Here is a 17,888-nt window from a genome sequence, read left to right as displayed (position 1 = left end):
GCACCGCGCGCGGCCCCCCGCCAGCGCCACCTGATAGTCCTCTACACGCGCGACAGCAGCCTGGGCGTGGCGACCGCCAGCGAGGCGAGGCGGAGCGCATGGTACAACACCCTGCTCGAGGTGCACCCTGCGGGTGAGTGAGGCCAGAGCCCCTCGCGGATGAGTCCGGGCGGTGGGGTGGGAAGTGGATTGTGAATTTGGTGTATCCGTGGCCTGCCCCTTCCCAGGCCATCGAAAGTTCAAATATTAAGTACTTACAGGCCTTCACTTCTTTTTTCAATTATTTAAAAATAATTATTTTATTTATTTTGATCAGGGAATGGCGGAGAAAGAAAGCCACCAGGTCAGGACCATGGTGAACCATGGTCCACCATGTGGAGAGTCCAGCACCCTTAACCACCAGGCTAGCTGCAGGCACCTATAGGTCTTCACTTCTCAGAGCACAGTAACTCCAGCCTCCTGACCTAGGAGATCCCTGTGACCACCCCACTGTCCCTAGGTTCCAGCTCCCAAGACGACCCCAGGACCTGTATCCTTGGTACATTCCTGGACATCTGGCCTGTAACACTTCGGCCTAAAGGTCTGGGGCGGACACAGGGCCTGGGCAGCGGTGGCTACCTCTTGTGCATGGATTCTGGGGCCCTGACCCTGCTATGTGAGCCAGGGGCCACGGGTTCCAGAGTCGTCTGGATAGTGCCACCACCTGCCCTGTGCTTTCCTCTGCTCAGCTTTGCCATGTGGCCACGCAGACTCTTTCTTCTTCCTGGAGCTTGGACGCTCAGCACCCACAGGTCCCAGGGAGCTATGGCTGCAGACATTTGATGCTGTGGTGGCCCAAAGCATTCACGAGATGGTCCTGGCCGCTGTGAAGCGACTTGGGAGTGATGCTGCAGGTGGCAGGGCTGAGTCACTGCCCAGGGATCCCCCAACAAACACCTCCAGACCCTCTGTTCACCAGCTTTATGAAAGCCCAGCCACTGCGGCCCAATCAAGTGGTTTGAGCCGTCTGCGATGCTTGGGTAGGAGGATCGAGCAAATCACTGAGACCCTGATGAGGCTGGGGACTGCTGCCTCCTACCCCAAGGAGTTAGATTGGAGTGGAGGTTAAGTAACTATGGAAGCTGGGAGAGACTATGAGCCCATGGGGGGGTGGAGAAGTGGGTTGCTACATAGTGATGGCATCCCCAGGCCTGCTTCTGGCTGCCGCCAGCACTACTACCTGCCAGGCGCTCCCAAACTGGGGGGAGCACTGGATACGCGCCCATGGATCACTTTCCCCCAGGGTCCTTTTCCTTGAGCTCCCTGCCCCATTCCTACACACCCAACATTGGAGAGCCTCAACCGTGGTTCTGGGCTGCTTATCATGCCGTTGGGGGAAGCTGGGAAACAGCGGAGGTCCTGCCCTGCTCGCTGCCGTCATCAGAGCTGGTTGGGGAGTATGTGTGCATTGGTTATGGGACCAACGGCTACACCAGAATGGGCATTTGCCAGGCCCAACAGCTGCCTCAACTATGTGGACCTGGACTTGATACTTCCTCTGAAGGTATGTGGCAATGACCCAGGGGCAAGCGCTCTCCCTCCAGATAGCTATGCAGCCATTGAGTTCTAGAACCTCAGGGGGTGCAGGTGAGGAAACCCGGCAGCCCTGCTTCCTCTAGTTAACTGATGAATGGGGAAGGTGGTAGGGAAAATAGGGCAAAGTTACCAGTGTCCCCCTTCCTTATGCCTCCTAACCTCCGCACCCTGGCCAGGAGGGGGACAACAAAGGCCCAGCCACCCTCTTGTAAGTGTGGCTTGCAGTGGCACTGAGCTGTACCTTCTATCCCTCCTTCTGCTGAAGAAATCCACAGGAGGTTCCCCTGAGAAGTTAAGAATCTTTTAAGGGAGAAAATTCTAGACCCCCAGCCTCTGCCCACCCAGGCAAACTATCAACTTTTGGGCTTTCCCAGCTGAAGTCTGATCCTCTGTTTCCTTACAGGATTCATATGGTAAACACTGGAGTCTCAGCTTGGCTTTGGCAGTTCCACTGATAAACTGTCACCTTGTTGCTGATGAAGACATGGTCTGTCCCTAACCACAAACCTGCAATGCATTGTGTGTCTCCTTTGAGCCAAAGAACACCCCCACCCAGCCCCAGCGCTGAACCTCTGGGCCCTCAGTACAAGGATGGGGGCACCAGGGACCTTACTGATATTGCCTCCCAAAAATGACATGCCTTCCCTTGCTCCTTAGCTTGCCTCTCCCAATTCCAGTCACGTGCTCACACAATCCTTCCTTTCCCAGAGCTGATGGAGCTGATGTTTCCTATACCTTGGGCCCCAGCACTGTACTGTGGCCACCCACCCACTCATTAAAGGTGCCCTGCTCTGTCAGCCTAAGATGCCGTAGGTGGCTGGATTCCCTCACTCCACTATAGGGAGTAGCAATGAGCAATAAGGACTTGAGAGGATTGCAGCCATAAAGGAAGAGATCCCAGCCCTGCCTCTATGCCCTACTCTTCCATCAGCCACAGGGAGCCTGTTGTGCAAACCAACACTGTTTTATTGTGAAGAGAACTTGCCTGAGGGGTGAGGGACCCACTACTCCAGAGGGACTATGGACAATGGGTGTCTGGGTCCCATGGGAGAGATGAGTCAGTGCAGTGAAAACAGCTCTGGTCATCACTGGGACCTGGGTGGTCAGAGACAGGGTCTGAGGTGCCAGCAGAGGGTATTGAGGAAGACGCTAAGCTGGATCTGGGCTCCCCCTGGCTCATCTGCAGCAGGCCAGTGAGGGCGATCAGCTCAGGCCCACTGAGCCAGGCAGTGGAGCGGCCCCGGGATGGCGTGGGGTGGACCCAGGGTGACATGACGGGGGGTGGGAGCAGTAGCTTCATGGAGCCCATCACCTGAGGAGAGAGGAAGAGAAGTGTCTCTGTCTGGCCCTGCAGGGAAGCTGGGATGGAGTGAGTGGAAGATGGCAGGTGGAGGAGCTCTCACCTGCTGAGGGGCCTCAGACAGGTACAGAGGAACACGCTGTCCACAGGGTAGCAGAGGGTCTGAGAGAAAGATATCCTCATGGCACATCACTGGGAGCTCTGGGGAGAATGCTGGGGCACAGGCCAGGTATTCCCACACCTCTGCATTGCTCCCCACCCCCGCGCTCCTAGAGTTTCTGCAGCATTACCCCAGAGACTAAGGGGACCAAGAGAAGTACCTGCATCTCTGGGTGCCTGATTGTCTCCATTCTGATGCCCTGTTGTAGGGGCTAGGGGCCTGAGGACCCTGCTGGAGGCTGCTTCATACAGAGGCCAGAATGAGGGATGACACAAGGTCCGGCTAGAGAAGGAGGCACCAGACCCACAGCTGGCCTCCTGTAGAGAGGAGGAGAGTTCTCTGGAGTCACAGTCCCTTCCCAAGGCATTCTTGCCCCCTCTGGCCCAGAGCCATAAATAAGGTCTCCCCAACTCACCCACATCAACCGAGGTCCTGCTTTAGCGTGGTAGTTGGGGTCCCAGGGTGCTAGCAGGGTCATCCTTGAGGGGGCCACCTCCCAGGCCATCTGGGGGGAAAGGGGAGCTGGGGGACACTTGAAGAGATTAAAACAGGCAGAGTCGGTGTGAGGTTGGGGGTAAAGGCAGCAAGGCCCCTTGCATACCTGGGGTTCTTAGGACTTGCTCGGTGGCCAGGCCTGGGGAGTGGCATGGCAGCAGCTGCTCTCTCTGGGTCCAGGAAGAACTGAGGGGTTGGAGCTGCCGCCTGGGAGAGAGAAGAACTGAAATGCTCCAGTCACAGCTCCTACAATCACCGTCTCAGGTACAAGCCTCCTGTCCAGACCGGGCCTGTGGTCCGGCAAAGGGTGCCTGGTGCAGGGAGGCTGAGGGCACCTATTCTCCAATATGGACAGAGGATTTTCTCAATCTTATGTGAAGCGCCACTCACAGGAACAGAGGGCCCCGCAAACCCATGTTCTCCGCTGGCTCCGGCCAAGCCCCTTACCTGTCCTGGGGGGGTGTTCCTGACTCTCGTAGGGCTTCCTCTTCAGAGCTCCAAGCCTCGCCCTGGTCACTGCCCATGGAAGGGCCTGGTTCCGCCGCTGCCTCCTTGACCACGCCCCACGGTGGAGGCGGCCAGGGTAACATGCCGTGTAGGGGGAGCGCAGGGCAGCACCGCTGTGCCCCTGTGCCCGCTGTCCTCCTCGGCCTTCTTCAGCCGCACAGCCCTGTGCTCCCCTCAGAAAACCCAGGTCGGCTGCCCACCTCCCAGGCCTCGCGTCCTATGCGCACGCGCTCCCGGCCACGTGGTGCGCGCTCCTGCAGGGCGCCCCCTGGAGGCGGGGTTTGCGCACTCCAGTCAAACCTTAACCCCGCCACCACGCACAGAAATGGGGTGCTGAGAGCAGCACAGTGGAACCTGGCTTTGGAGGCGATGTCGGCTGAGGCAACCCCCGTCCCTGGGCTGCCATCGTTTGTATGCGCACACACACGTGCGCGCGCGCGCGCGCACACACACACACACACACACACACACACACACACAGGCCAACCTAGAGGGCATCCGGCTTCTCTTTATTACACTTGACATAACATCCGGAGCTGTGTTCCACTCAGGCTCTAGACTGCGCACGAAGGCGTCAGCCCCACAAGTGAAGGGTCCCCCAGGATCAGGGCCAGGCCAAGGCCGCCCTCACCAAGTCCTTGAGAGGGCAGGGGCCCAAGCACGTCTTCTCTGTTCCTGGGGTCCTGGACTGGTCAGGCCGTGCACCCCTACCACCACCCCTAAGACCGTTCCAGCAGTGCATGGACGACAGCAGCGATGTAAGGAAGGCCCCTTCCTGGGGCCCCCTCCTCTTCCAGGATGTGGTGGGGCTGGCACAGGGACTCCTGGTGGGAGGGGCCCAGGTTAAATTCCCCCTTGTCACCCCCCCCTCCACTCGGTTTCCCTGCCCGTGGCAAGGTGTAGGAGACAGATCAGGAGTGCACTGAGTAGACACTGCACTCACAGCTTGAGGACAAATGAGACAAGGAAGCTGCCAGCTGGTAACACAAGGGGGCTAACACCGAGGGCCAAGGCACAGAGGCCAAGGCACAGGGGGCAGGAGAGGCCTGTCATTTCCAGAGGGAAATGCTGCAGCAGGCAAGCTGGCACACAAGTCCAAGGGGGTGGGCCAGGGCTGGGCCTGGCCACAGCAGGAGCAGACAAAAACAGGCGCACGCACACAGCCACAGTCTGTACAGTTTATACACAGGGACAGGAACCCAGCCTGGGCCCTTGCATCCCCTACAAATAAGAATTCTCTACAAAACAGAGATAATTTAGCCCCCATAGCAGCCAGCCATGGGAGGGAGAGGGCAGGAGCAAGAGGAAGGGCAAGATTCAAGCTCCTGCTAGCCCTCCGAGGGAACAGAGGGCAGGGGCAGAGAGGGCACGAAGGCACCATCAGCACTGAGAGTGAGGACATGTGAAGGGCTATTGGAGGGAGGCCAGAGGCTGGGGGCCCAGGGTCTGGGGACACCAGAGTGGGGCCTCTGAGGTCAGTGTCTGTAAAAGAAGGGTTCACTAGTGTCTTTGGTAGGGGCTGAAGGCACTGCCGGTAGGGAAAAGGGACTGAGCAGGAGTCTTATAAATAGAACAGGGGTTGGGGAAGGGTAACTTCGGGTCCTAGGAACCCAGGAGCCGAGTGTAGACGACACAGAGCAGCAGCATGAAGACCACGTAGAAGAAGATGAAGCCGCCCAGACCAGCAGGGGGCCAGAGGGGTGGGGGGGCCTTGCCCCCCACCCACTTCACAGCCTCCAATGTGGTCCGCAGCCCCTGGGTGGTGCCCTGGAGGAGATCCGAGGGCGAGCACAGGTCAGCCTAGGAAGGGAGAGTAGGGCAGATGGACAAGGACAAAGGCCAGACATCAGCAGCAGCCACAGCAACAAGACAGTCCTTCCCACCCCTGCCCTCACATGCTGGGGCCAGAGCCAGAGCCAGAGCCAGAGCCACACCAATACACCGCAGACGTGCAGGGCAGGGGGCGTGCAGCCAGTGCATGCTGATGTGCTTCTTTCTGGGAGCAGACACCCAATGTGAATGGAACCCACTATCCATGGAATGTGCTCAGCTGAGCCAAGCATGCAATCACTCTTTAGAGAACAGCCCCCATACCTCAGGAACCCCCATTTTCCGACAGGCTTCTAAGAAACTCTCCACATTCTTCCGTGACTTGAGGGCACTAAGTTTTGGCTGAAGTAGGTAAGAAGAGACGGTAAGAGAGAGGCCATAGGAGGCCCTCTCCCCCACTACTTCCTGCCCTGGGTCCAAATTACCACAGCAGGTGAGGGCACATGAATGAAGGGCACAGAGCGGGGTCGCAGCTGGTTGGCCAGCTGACAGAGGATGACCCCACTGGCCAGGGCCTCAGCCAGGTCCTCTGACAGGGGCCTCTGCAGCCGTGACTCAAGGATCTGGGAACAAGGGAGAGGAAGAAGCAGGTCAGGGTTGGCAGGGAAGTACCAGGATGGGCAAGGGGTAGTGAAGGAGCCTGGGTCCTGAGGAAGGACCCTCAAGGAAGAAGCTACTAGGCCCTGCCCACATAGCTCCCACTTCTGCCTACCTGGCGCAGTTGAGCCATTAATTCCTTTTTGTCTGGCCGTGACTCAAGGATCTGGGAACAAGGGAGAGGAAGAAGCAGGTCAGGGTTGGCAGGGAAGTACCAGGATGGGCAAGGGGTAGTGAAGGAGCCTGGGTCCTGAGGAAGGACCCTCAAGGAAGAAGCTACTAGGCCCTGCCCACATAGCTCCCACTTCTGCCTACCTGGCGCAGTTGAGCCATTAATTCCTTTTTGTCTGGAACCTGGGGGGATTGCCGAGGTCTCAAGACAGAGTCTGGTGAGGAAGGGCCTATGAGGAAAAGGAGGACACCTGGATTCTCTCCAACCCTCAATGCCATCTTTGTTGCTGGGTCTCAGTGATCTGGAACCCACACCTGCCTCTCTGGTTGTGGGATTTCCAATATACAGGGACAACATGCAGAGGCTCCCAGGCCAGAAACATGACATGAGTCCAGCAGTTGGTGCTGATGAGCACTGGTCAGTGCTTGCTCAGTATGCAGAAGATTGGGGACCCACCTGAGCCGCTCTGAGAAGAAGAGCGGAAGAGGAAGCTGTTTGGTCTCTGAATGGAGCCAAGTGGCCGGGGAGCAGGTGTTGTCGCTAGGGGCCAAGAGACAGGAGGGCAGAGAGATATCCCCTCAGTGTCCTACTCCTCCCTCAGGTCACCAGGTCCCAGCATCCCCTCACCCACTTACACCCTGTCCTACCTGGTTCTGCTATAGGAAGGGGCTCCTGCGAGGTGGGGACAGTGGCATGGGCTCCCTGACCCCCTGAAGCTCCCAGCTGGGTGACATTAGACTTGGGCATGCCGCTGAGGAGAAACAGAAAGGGAATCAGAAGGGTGATTGAGGAAGAGTGTGGGGGACCAGGGTTGAGGGAACAAACATACTTATAGGTGGCCTGGGTAGACGAAGCGGCAACACCACCCCCAGCAGCCCTGGACCCCAGCTTCAGAAAACTAGAAGACAGGAAAAAGTGAGGTGAGCATGCCGGTAGGGCCCACCAACCTCAAGGAGCAGAGCAGCTCAGGAGGGGCGGACAGCCCAGCCAACCCTGTGCTCTGCCCACACCTGTCCTTCCTGGGGACCCCCCACACCCCGCTCTGCTGCTGCTGCTGTTGCTGCTGTTGCTGCCGCTCCCGTTCCTGCCACAGCTGCAAGGTATCTGGGCGCCGCCGTTCTTCCCCAGCTGGCTCCTCCCGCCTGAGGGGCAAGGACAGGATCAGTGAGTGCTGTGCTTGACGCACTGGGGTGGTCAGGGGAAAGAGAGAGGGCTAGGGGCCAGGAGTAGAGGGAAAAAGTGTTGGCTCAGGGGGTTCAGGGTACCTGGTGCCAGGTGCCCTCTCTCCATCCCCTGTCACAGAGCTTAATTCAGGTGTCCGCTGCTCCTGAAGAGAAAACAGCAGAGAGGCTGAGAGAAGGCCTGCTCCCCCAAACCTGCACTGCCACCCTCACTTTAGCTCCCACCTCTCCTGGTGGAAGGACATGGTTGAACCCTTACCTCAGCAGCACTTCGTTCTTCATCCTCCCCAGGGACATGGCTGTCAATGAAGTCAATCTGCTCAGGGTCTCCATCAGCTAGAGAGACCAGAGCATGTCGACAAGTAAATGAAAGCCTCAGGCCCTCATTCATCCTCCCTGGAGCGACCCTACTACTTACCAGAGCCATCCTCCTTCCGTTCTCTTGGACCCCGAGACTCTCGAGCCAGCTCCGATATCCGGAATGACAACTCTGAAAATTCATCTGTGGACTGTAAAAGCAGAGATGCACAGAAGGAAGGTGGCCTCCCTGCTGTGCTGGGGGCTCAGGGGCACAGGGCCCATAGGGTCATGTGTGGGACTGAGGTTGGTGTCTGTTGCTGAACAAGTTCCTCCCTGGAATACTGGACAGAGAAGAGAGGATGGTTCCAGCCACTGTCCATCACTCTGAGACTTAGAGGTATGGGGTCCCCAGCTCAGAGGTTCTCTCCCAGGGCTGACCCTCAACCTCCCTTGGAAAGGAAACTCTTACCTCATTTCCAGACCACCTCTTGCTGCCACTGTCAACACTGTGGAAGCCCGAGTCCAGTCCGCCATCATACCGACGTCCCGGAAATAAATCCTCAGCAGGGCTGGGACCAGCCAGGAAGACCTGGTCAGCCCTGTGCTGGGCAGCAACCCCCTCACCCTCTCACTGCAAACCAGGGAGTCCCTGGAACCAAGAAGGGATATTAACTCTACAAGGGCTTCTTCCTTCCCACCTGGGACTTACCAAGGACTGAAACTTGGGGGGCGAGAAGGGGCCAAATCCCCCAGGGCAGACCCACGCTGCCCAGCCTCAGTGGACAAGTACTTGAAGATATGAAGTTTCCCTTTCAGGCAGATCTGTGTTCAAGGAGGCAGATATTAGAAAGTCAGGCAAGAAAGGATGACTCCTGAGAGCCAACTTGGCTACCAATGGGACCCACCTCACTCCTGCCTAGTCTCACCCTGCCCCATGGTCCACCCAGAGCCACCCCTCACCTGAGCAGGAGGGCTTTGCAGGGGGTTGCTGTCCAGCAGAATAACTTGCAGGTGCCTGAGGCGGCAGAAGGAGACCGGGATGCGGGAGATACGGTTACAGGAGAAATCCAGACGGACAAGAGGAAGGTCCCCCAGCTCTGGGAGTGGGTGAAGGAAGAGTCAGGAACATGCCAAGGAGAGGGCCTTGTGCTCACTTCCTTGCCCTCTGTTCTAGCCAACTGCTCAAGCCTAGGTCTGCCACAGCCTTTGCCCCAGATGTCTCAGGTCATTCCCCAGGAACAGCCACCCTGCCCCTCTTCCTACTCAAATCTGGTCAACCTTCCAGGCCAAGACCACCATGAGACCTATCTGGACTTCAGTTCCTGCCTAGTCCGTGTGTGTCACTTCTTGTCTCCATAACTGCCCACTCCACACTTCAATCAATCTTTCGTTCACAAGTGATCTGCACAAGACACGAATTGTGACATCCACTGCTCAAAAACCTCCCATGACATGCATCCAGGGATGCTGAGGTGAGTGGGCCATGCCCTGCCCAAAAGCATGCAGTCAACAGGTACTATACCGGCTAAGTCCTATACCCCAACAAGGTGCTGCCTATCTACAGACAGGGGTGCCTTTTGCTAACTGTCAAAGGGACATGGTCTGGATCCATTGTGACCCTAGACATAGAATAAAAATCACAGCCCCCTAATCCAGCATGGTCATGGCTTTTATGATCTAGCTCCACTCATGTTTCCCACCTCATTGCCCACCCCTCTAGTTCATCAGCCCCTGGGCCTTTCCAGGTCCTATTTGCTAAGCTGGAAAAACATTTTTCTGTCCATGCTTCTTTCTAGGTTCAGCTTAAGTGTCATCTCCTTTATGAATCCTTCCAGGCAACCAGGTTCATAGAATTCATTGCTCCTACCTATGTCCCCAGGGCATTTCACTTGGATCTCTTTATGGCCCAGGGAGAACCCTGGTCAAATGCTTATCTGTAGCCCTACTGAGACTTGGAGGAGGAGGGTAGGTACAGAAAAGGGTGAGTGGGAGATAGAGAAAAAGGATGACTCTCACTTCCCCCTTGTTCTTCAAAACAGTCTTTAGCAGGCACAGGCCTTTCCTGTCTACCCCTGGCTTACCTTTCTAACTGCATCCCACTGGACCATGCTCCCTCCCACCTCATGCTTGGCACATGGTAGTTCCTCACCCCAGATGTAGAAGGATGGGGAAATCTCCTGCAAAGGCTGGCTCCTGCTGCACCTGCACCCCAGATACCATAAGCAGAGACAAGGGCTACCTCCCCCCTCCACCTCCCTCAGCTCTTTAAGCATCCTGCTCTAGCACTTCCCTGTGAATGTCTGCTCTCCTAAATAAGTCAATACACCTTTCAAAGTTAGCCCTAGCGATCTTAGTGACATCACCTGTGTGTACCTGGTCCCCACCTAAAACACAGGAAGTACACACAAAAAAAACAATGCTGGCTGAATAAAAGGTGTGCCTGCTCTGAACAAGAGGCTATCAAATGTTAGTGCATCACAATTAGTTCCTTAAAATGGGGCTGCTTGGGTTCCAACACAAGGCCCCATCTATTCAGAATCTCTCTAGGGAGAAAGCGCAGGCCCTCACCTGACTCAGATGTTTGAGAGCTCTCGCTGAGCGAGTACTTATGCAGGGTGACCTTGAAGGCCCCTTCCAATCTTGAGTTTCTACACAGAGCCAATGCACTCACCTGCTACTCTTTCTGTGCCCATTTCAACACTTATAAAATAGAGCTAAAAATCTGTGCCTTGCTGGCCTCAGAGAATTGCTTAGGTCAAGAACAAATGAAATCATTCACTGTTTTAGATACTGCAAAATCCTAGGCAACTGGGGCATGATTCTTCCATGAAGATTCCTTGCCTATATGACTTCTCCAAGGTAGATGTTCCATTATGGATTGAATATTCATATCCCCCCAACACTTTTTTTTTAAAGAATTATTTATTTTAATTTTGTTTATTTGTTCATTTTAATTTGACCAGAGAGAGCTAGAGAGAGAGAGAAAGCGAGAAAGCAAGCCACCAGGTCCGGGACTCGAACCACAGCTGGTCATATGGGAGAGTGTCCAGAGCCTTATACACCACACCACTTGCTGGTACCCCCCCACACACACACTTTTATGTTGAACTCCTAAGCCCCAAAGTGTGATGGTATTAAGAGGTGGGGCCTTTGGGTAGTAATTTAGGTCATGAGAATGAAGCCCTCATTAATGATATTAGTGCATTTATAAAACAGACCACAGAAAACTCTCACTTTGCATCATGCCATGGGAGAATACAATGAGAGAGCCAACCAGAACTTGACCATGATACCACCCCGATCTTAGACTTCCAGCCCCCAGAACCATGAGGAATAAATTCCTAATTTTACAAGCCACACAGCCTGTAGTTTTGTCATAGCATCCCAAATTAAGACACACACATATCCACCCCTACCTTCCAGTTCTCAATTCCTTACCATCAGGCAGGGTGCTGAGTTGGTTCCTCCGCACATTAAGATCCCGCAAGGAAGGGAGGCTACACAGCTCTGCAGGGAGGGACTGCAACTCATTGCTGCTCACATCCTGGGAGTAGGAAAGCAGAGAAGGAGAAGCCTTAAGGCCAGGACCATTAGAAAATAGCCTCCCATCTCTGGCTACCTGCTTTTAATCTATGCCTTCCTGCTTTTCCCCCACATCCCTCCAAGAGGTCCCTGGTGTCCCACTCAATAGTCCCTCTTCTCAGGATCAGCAGTTGGCATAATGGCTATGTCTCTGGACTCCTATGTAGCCAACTGCAGTTCAAGTCCTGGACCTGGTAGCTTTAACTCATGCTGGGCACGTGTACATGTGTGTCCAAGATCCTGAGCGGAGAAGGGAGGAGAAGGGATTGCAGCGTGGCCATTTCCCTGGGGGGTGATTTCTCACTTTCTATCTCTGTCTTTCCGGCAAGCACACGTGCCCTATAGCAAAAACCTCTCAAAAAAAAAAAAAAAAAAAAAGTCCCTTTTCTCCCCCCATTCTCCATCCTCACAAGCTGTCGCAGGCTTCCCAAGGCGCCGATGTCAGGAGGCAGGGCTCCCAGCTTGTTGTTGCTGACAATGAGCACCCGCAGGGGCAGCTGGCAGATATAGGGTGGCAGCAATGACAACTGGTTTCGGCTGTGGAAGGGAAGAAGGCAGTGGATTCACTACCCAGACATGGTATCCCAGCAATGGCTCCTCTCAGGGTCACCAGGAGGGTGACCTAGAGTACTATGCATTGGTTGTTGAGGCTAAGAAAGACAAGCTCCCCACCTCCTGGCACTGCCTCTCCTACCTGAGGTTGAGGTAGGTGAGGGCTGTGAGATTCCCCAAGGCTGGGTTCAGGCATCTCAGGCAGTTGTGGTAGAGGCTCAGGCCCTCCAAGGATACCAGCTGGCATGCTGCCTCAGGCACCTCAGGAAACCGGTTCCGGGACAAGTCTAGGGAAAGCAAAGGTTGAGGGGAGAACTATGGAAAGGTCCATTCCTAGACAGGAAGGCCTTGAATTCTTCTTGAGCCAGCTGTCCAGCTCTCTATCCACAGCAGACCTAAAGAATCAGGCCTATAAACCTGGGCTCCCTAAACAAATAAAGCTTCTAGTTTCTTCTCTAAGAAAACATCAAATGGCAGAAGATGCCAGTGCAGCGGCAGGGCCCAGAGGCCCCAGGAGGCCATGGGATAGGAGGCCGCGGCAGCTTCCGTGGAGGATTCGGCAGTGGCCCTTATGGTTGGAGCCAGGCCGGGGCCATGGTTGGGGCCAAGGTCGCAGAGCTCGTGGAGGCAAGACCGAGGATTGGATCTTGGTCACCAAGCTGGACCACCTGGTCAAAGACATGAAGATCAAGTCCTTGGAGGAGCTCTCTCTCTTCTCCCTGCCCATCAAGGAATCTGAGATTATTGTCTTTTTCCTGGGAGCCTCTCTCAAGGATGAGATTTTGAAGATCATGCCTATGCAGAAGCAGACTCATGCTGGCCAGCAGACCAGGTTCAAGGCATTTGTCACCATCAGGGACTACAATGGCCACACTGGTTTGGGTGTGAAGTGCTCCAAGGAGATGGCCACCATCATCCAAGGGGCCATCATCCAGACCAAACTCTCCATTGTCCCAGTGCAGAGAGGCTACTAGGGAAAACAAGATTTGCAAGCCCCACACTGTCCCTTGCAAGGTGATCAGTCACTGTGGCTTGTGCTGGTGTGCTTCATTTCCACCCCCAGAGGCAGTGGCCTCATCTCAGCCCTAATGCCCAAGAAGTTGCTGCCGATGGCTGGCATTGATGACTGCCACACCTCAGCCCAGGGCTGCACTGCTACCCTGGGCAACTTCGCCAAGGCCACCTTTGATGCCATCTCCAAGACCTACAGCTATCTGATCCCTGACCCCTGGAAAGAGACTGTGTTCACCAAGTCACTGACTATCTCTTCAAGACCCACACCAGAATCTCTGTGCAGAGAACCCAGGCTCCAGCTGTGGCCACAACATAGGGTTTTCATACAAGAAAAATAATATGAATTAAGCTTGGGAAAAAAAAAAGAAAGAAAGCTTCTAGGTCAATCAGTGGCATAGTGGTTAAGGTAGCTGGATCATACATGGCCGACTTCATGGTTGGAGTTCCAGACCTGGCACCTCAACAAACATACCAGGTGAGAACCAGCGGTTAGCGTAATGGCTATGTCGCTGGACTCCCATGTAGTCGACCATGGTTCGCGTCTCGGACCCGGTGGCTTAAAACTCACACCAGGAGCGTGTGCGTGCGTGCCCAAGATCCCGAGATGAGAATGGAAGAGAAGGGACTGCAGCGTGACCATCCCCCCTGGGGGATGATTTCTTGCTTTCTGTCTCTATGTCTCTCTCTGTCTGTCTGGCAAGCGTACGCACCCTATAGCGAAAACCTCTCCAAAAAAAAAACAAACAAACACACCCACCAGGTGTGTGTGGGTGCATGCTCAAAAGCCCGAGAATAGAGAAGAAACTGCAGCATGGCCACCCACCAAAGGGATGATATCTCTCCCTGTCTTTCCAGCAAGTACAGGCACTCTTTAGCAAAAACTTAAAAAATAATAATAAATAAAGCTTCTGCAAACTGGAGTACAATGAATGGCAAGGGGAAAGAAAAGACTTTACATCACTGGGCCAGAGAAGCCTAGGCTCACAGGAGGGAAAGGGCACACCATGAATGTAATTTTCAGATAAATGAAAGCTATCCAGAAAGAGTGGCTATACTCCTATAGTTCCTGTTGCTCTGAGGTGCCAGAGGATATAGTTGGTGCTCACAAGAAAATACTGAGTCTTCGGGAAAATAATGACGTATTTCTGCGTAGAAAAATAGTCATAACTTTCCGAAGACCTAATAGTAAGGAGATGGGCTGGGAGGCTCCAGGACAGACTGTGAAAAACCCCTGGGGAAAACCACTAGGAGAATGCACCCCCTTCTCCTTCAGGGGCCCTTCCTTCCAGCCTTTTTCAACACAGGAGAGAATATAATATAACATATCCTGACTCTAGAGAATAAGTAAGGCCCCCTGATACCAGACAACAGCTTTCCACTAGCCTCTAGGACAAGCAAGCCAGGTCCAAGGGAATAAAAAATTACAGATTCCCAAGGGCTGGGAAGGAAAGGGAAGAAAACCAAGTTGGAGATGGGAGGCCCTTCCCTCAGGGCTCCCTAGGCCCAGGACAGCTTCCTTCCCTCCTCTTCCACCTCCATCGGCCGCCCTCTACTTTCTCTTTTACGGACCCCGACTGCAAGAGACTAGTGCCTCAGCATGCATCTTGGCTATGGTGAGAAGCAGAAGAGGTCAGAAGGCGGGGAGAGCGAGGAGAGTCTATCGTCACTCTCTTATCCCTAGCAAAGCCTATACCAATGCCAGGAGGCAGCTTTAGGGTTCTCCTGTCTGGAGACACTAACTGCTTCGGCCTCAAGGGGCCTGTGTTTCTGTTTCTTCAGCTTAGCTTGTACTGGGAGCGCCCCAGGGCCTGCTGGTGGAAGACTTGAGTGAGCTTCCTCGAGTGCCCTCCTCAGGGAGGGGTAAGCAAAAGCTGAAGAGAGGGGAAGCCAGGGTTTATCCCCCAAGGAAATGAGTCTTATGACAGGAAATGAAGTACAAATAATCTGTCAGGTTCTGTCTCTGGTAGGCCCTGTGTTTACCAAGGTCGAGGACAGCCTGATGATACTCCAGGACTCGCTCTGTTCTCCTCTGCCCCAACCTTGGCATGAGAGCAGATAGTTCCGGAGAGGGTAGGAGGACTGCATCTGGTTCTCCCACCCTCGCCCTCCATCTGCCTGCTTTCTCTGTGTCTACAAATGTGTGCATGTGCGTGTATGTGCATATATACACACACACACACGTGGGTGAAAGCAGTAGATCAAGTTCTGATGGGTAGGCGGGTGGCAGGGGCAAACACTAGGCACAGAAGGGAGTCCAGGCTGGAGGAGGCAGGGCACGGGGGCACAGGATGTGGTCTGTGAGAGAGTGAGCTATACTTCTCCTTTGCTAGAGTGGCCCCACCCCCACCTCAGTATTCTTCCTACAGTCAGACTCAGGGAATGGAATCCAAGGGATATCAGAGACCTGAGCCTCAGGAAATATGCAGAAAAGACACTCAGAAAGAGCTCAGAAAGCAGTTCCGGCAGCAGAGTGCTTAAGGTTTTTAGTCTGCACTGGAGGGCAAAGAGATGTGGAGGACGGGTATGGACAACTCTGTTTTTGTTACTTCCCCTTTCTGCTCCAAGCTGTGAATACTGCCTGGGGAGAGGGGACAGAGGAGAGAATTCTGTACAAGATATACCACATCTAGCCTAGAGCCTGGGCCCTGAAAGGATTTCTGCGTGGACAGTAGGGTAGAGAGGGGTTCTCAGGAAGCTGGGTTTTCCCACTTCAGCGCACAAGCAGAGGAGCACTGACTGCACCCTGGGCCGGAATGCTGGGAAGGAGGGTGGAAGGAGGCATGAGCTGGGAGGAGCCAGGGAGTTCTTGGTAGTTTTCCCCAAGAGTCCAGTCACTGAAACAGAGCCCTAAGGAAGTCAGAGAATAACATTTGGTCTTTGTCAAAACTAAAAAAAAAAAAAAAAGAAAAAAAAAAAGAAAAAAAAAAACAATACCTCTCTTCAAACTCTATTTAATATATGAAGAATAACAATTGGGAGCCCTAAGGAAGTCAGAGAATAACATTTGGTCTTTGTCAAAACTAAAAAAAAAAAAAAAAAGAAAAAAAAAAAGAAAAAAAAAAACAAGCAAGTGGGAGAGGAAAGAGAACAGACGGCTAGTGTCACACAGCTGCTGAGGTCAATCTGAAGCTCACGGGTTAGATGAAGGGGATGAGACCAAGCTGGGTAAGAATGGCTCCTGGGCTCATCCATTCTCCAAGTCCACTCACTGCAGTGGGCAAGAAAAGTGACGAGGTTTAAACTGGCTGTCCTCAGAACAGTAGGGGAAAGAGGGCACGTCTGTGCCAGCCTGAGTGTTGCAGGTGAGCAGGCACCTGCCTGAGGAGAAATTTACTCTTTCATCCAGTCCATGTCTCCCAGGAGGAGGAAAAGTCCTGCTCACACTCTAGCCCAGAGCAGGGTGGGGCTTCTGGAATGCAGTTCTCCTCCTCTTTCCTGATCCCCACCTCCCAGCTGCCAGCCCAAGGTCACTAGCTGTCTCCTAAGCAGCTGAAGCCTGACTCACCTGTCAGAGTAGGGCCCCTACCCCCTACCATCAACAGATACCAGAGTGGAAGGAGTATGATTAGAGGGATCCTGTGGGTGGGGGAGAAGGACAGACTCCAGCTTGCCAGCTCTCCTAGCCAGGAGATAAGATTTCCTTCCTTTCAGCAACTGTCTCAAATACCTTCCCAGAGGGAAAGCAGAAACTGAAAAGAGAATTCTAGAGTCCCTATGAGATCACAGGCTCCATAGTGACATCATACATGCAGGAAGGAGGAGGAGTTCTAGACAAGGGGATCAGGGATAATAGGCGGAAGAGCTCAGGGGGAAAAGAGTTAGGAGAGGTAGGAGATTTGCTTCTTTTCCATAGGCTGGCTGGGTTGAGTAAAAAGGGCCAGTGACTTCAGGGGGCGGGACTGCAGCAAAGCAAACAGAAACATCAGGTTGTTAGGAACAATCCGTGGACAGAGGGTGCATGGGGCTGCTCGGATCTTGGTGGAACAGGGGAAAGGAGTTGGGAGACGAAGACGGAGACAAAGAGGTGGCTAGAGGAACTCCCCTGGGGGCTGCTTTATGGAACGATCAGAATTGGGGTTGAAGAGATCATGCAAATGAGCCAACCAGGTGAGGGGCGGGACCATCCTACAGGTGTGTAGATACGCAAATAAAGAGCGGCGGAGGGCCGAGGGTCCTACAACGCTAGGCCAAAGATGCTAGGCATTCTGTGCAAACGAGAAGTGCGTTCATTGTCTATTGGTTCGTAAAGCCGGCAGAGTCGCAGGCTTATGCCAATCAGGAGGGGCAACAACCGCGACCGCCAGGTGAAAGGGCTGGCCAGACTTGCAGGCTGGGCGGGGAACAAGCGGGGGCGGGGCTATGCAAATGAGGGGCCAAATGGGGCCGGGGGCCCAGAAGCACTCACCAGCCTGGGTGATGTCTGACAGGTCATAACTGCGGGCCGCGCCCCGGGGGAAGTGCTTCAAGCGCCGGTTAGACAGGTTCAGGGTCCCTGTGGCCACGGCCTCCTCTAGGGCCCGTTCTGCACTGCGGCTCCCAGGCAGACCCGGAGACCCTGGCACAGAGGTCGTGGCCGCCGCCTCCTCACCTCCGGCGGCGCGTGGGGCTCCCACCGGCGCCCGC

General features: G+C 54.5%; 4 protein-coding genes across 6 annotated transcripts in view; 2 read left to right on the top strand and 2 right to left on the bottom strand.

Annotated features, from left to right (window-relative positions):
• The window catches only part of LOC106735628 (insulin receptor substrate 1-like), a gene marked incomplete in the record, with an annotated part of 3,498 nt that extends 1,527 nt beyond the window's left edge, over positions 1 to 1,971 (top strand). The window contains 4 exon segments of the mRNA XM_027774643.1: positions 17 to 129; positions 469 to 734; positions 736 to 1,106; positions 1,299 to 1,971. Coding sequence (XP_027630444.1) covers positions 17 to 129; positions 469 to 734; positions 736 to 1,106; positions 1,299 to 1,609 — 1,061 coding nt within the window.
• An 11-nt stretch (positions 1,972 to 1,982) lies between these two features.
• SAP25 (Sin3A associated protein 25) lies at positions 1,983 to 4,643 on the bottom strand. Of its 3 annotated transcripts, none has more exons than XM_006155708.3 (6): positions 3,978 to 4,643; positions 3,637 to 3,737; positions 3,451 to 3,557; positions 3,196 to 3,352; positions 2,979 to 3,088; positions 1,983 to 2,887 (listed from the first exon to the last, which is right to left on the bottom strand). In XM_006155708.3, exons 1-6 carry the CDS (start codon positions 4,118 to 4,120, stop codon positions 2,594 to 2,596), a joined length of 912 nt encoding a protein of 303 aa, XP_006155770.1. In that variant the 5' UTR covers positions 4,121 to 4,643; the 3' UTR covers positions 1,983 to 2,593. The 3 variants fall into 3 exon arrangements, with proteins under 3 accessions (XP_006155770.1, XP_006155771.1, XP_006155772.1); XM_006155709.3 differs by having other exon boundaries at positions 2,979 to 3,076; XM_006155710.3 differs by having other exon boundaries at positions 2,979 to 3,037.
• Positions 4,644 to 5,201: 558 nt separating this feature from the next.
• On the bottom strand, positions 5,202 to 17,884 carry LRCH4 (leucine rich repeats and calponin homology domain containing 4; the record flags this gene model as incomplete). The annotated part of the gene is made up of 18 exons (XM_027774642.1): positions 5,202 to 5,837; positions 6,132 to 6,209; positions 6,293 to 6,430; positions 6,780 to 6,865; positions 7,093 to 7,176; positions 7,284 to 7,387; positions 7,466 to 7,534; positions 7,647 to 7,778; positions 7,902 to 7,963; positions 8,077 to 8,153; positions 8,236 to 8,326; positions 8,587 to 8,686; positions 8,827 to 8,939; positions 9,078 to 9,214; positions 11,556 to 11,661; positions 12,110 to 12,236; positions 12,394 to 12,538; positions 17,671 to 17,884. Coding segments are annotated over 18 exons (2,061 nt in total), but the record flags the coding sequence as incomplete, so codon positions are not given.
• FBXO24 (F-box protein 24) overlaps positions 16,829 to 17,888 on the top strand; it is a 14,704-nt gene continuing 13,644 nt past the window's right edge. The window contains exon 1 of the mRNA XM_014590582.2: positions 16,829 to 17,372. The gene's annotated coding sequence lies outside the window, so the exon portion shown is untranslated. The remainder of the gene's footprint in view (positions 17,373 to 17,888) is intronic.

This window comes from Tupaia chinensis, unplaced genomic scaffold (genome assembly GCF_000334495.1).
Source record: "Tupaia chinensis unplaced genomic scaffold, TupChi_1.0 Scaffold000465_1, whole genome shotgun sequence".
Taxonomy (NCBI): domain Eukaryota; kingdom Metazoa; phylum Chordata; class Mammalia; order Scandentia; family Tupaiidae; genus Tupaia; species Tupaia belangeri.
The sequence above is the reverse complement of the archived record's forward strand: the minus strand, read 5'-3'. Positions and strand labels throughout refer to the sequence as shown.

Excerpts from the sequence above, each read along its gene's own strand:
- SAP25 (XM_006155708.3), bottom strand. The coding sequence starts at position 4,120 with ATGTTACCCTGGCCGCCTCCACCGTGGGGCGTGGTCAAGGAGGCAGCG. Across the intron at positions 3,738-3,977 it reads GGAACACCCCCCCAGGACAG|GCGGCAGCTCCAACCCCTCA; the intron begins GTAAGGGGCTTG and ends TCTCTCTCCCAG. Across the intron at positions 3,558-3,636 it reads GCAAGTCCTAAGAACCCCAG|CTCCCCTTTCCCCCCAGATG; the intron begins GTATGCAAGGGG and ends AGTGTCCCCCAG.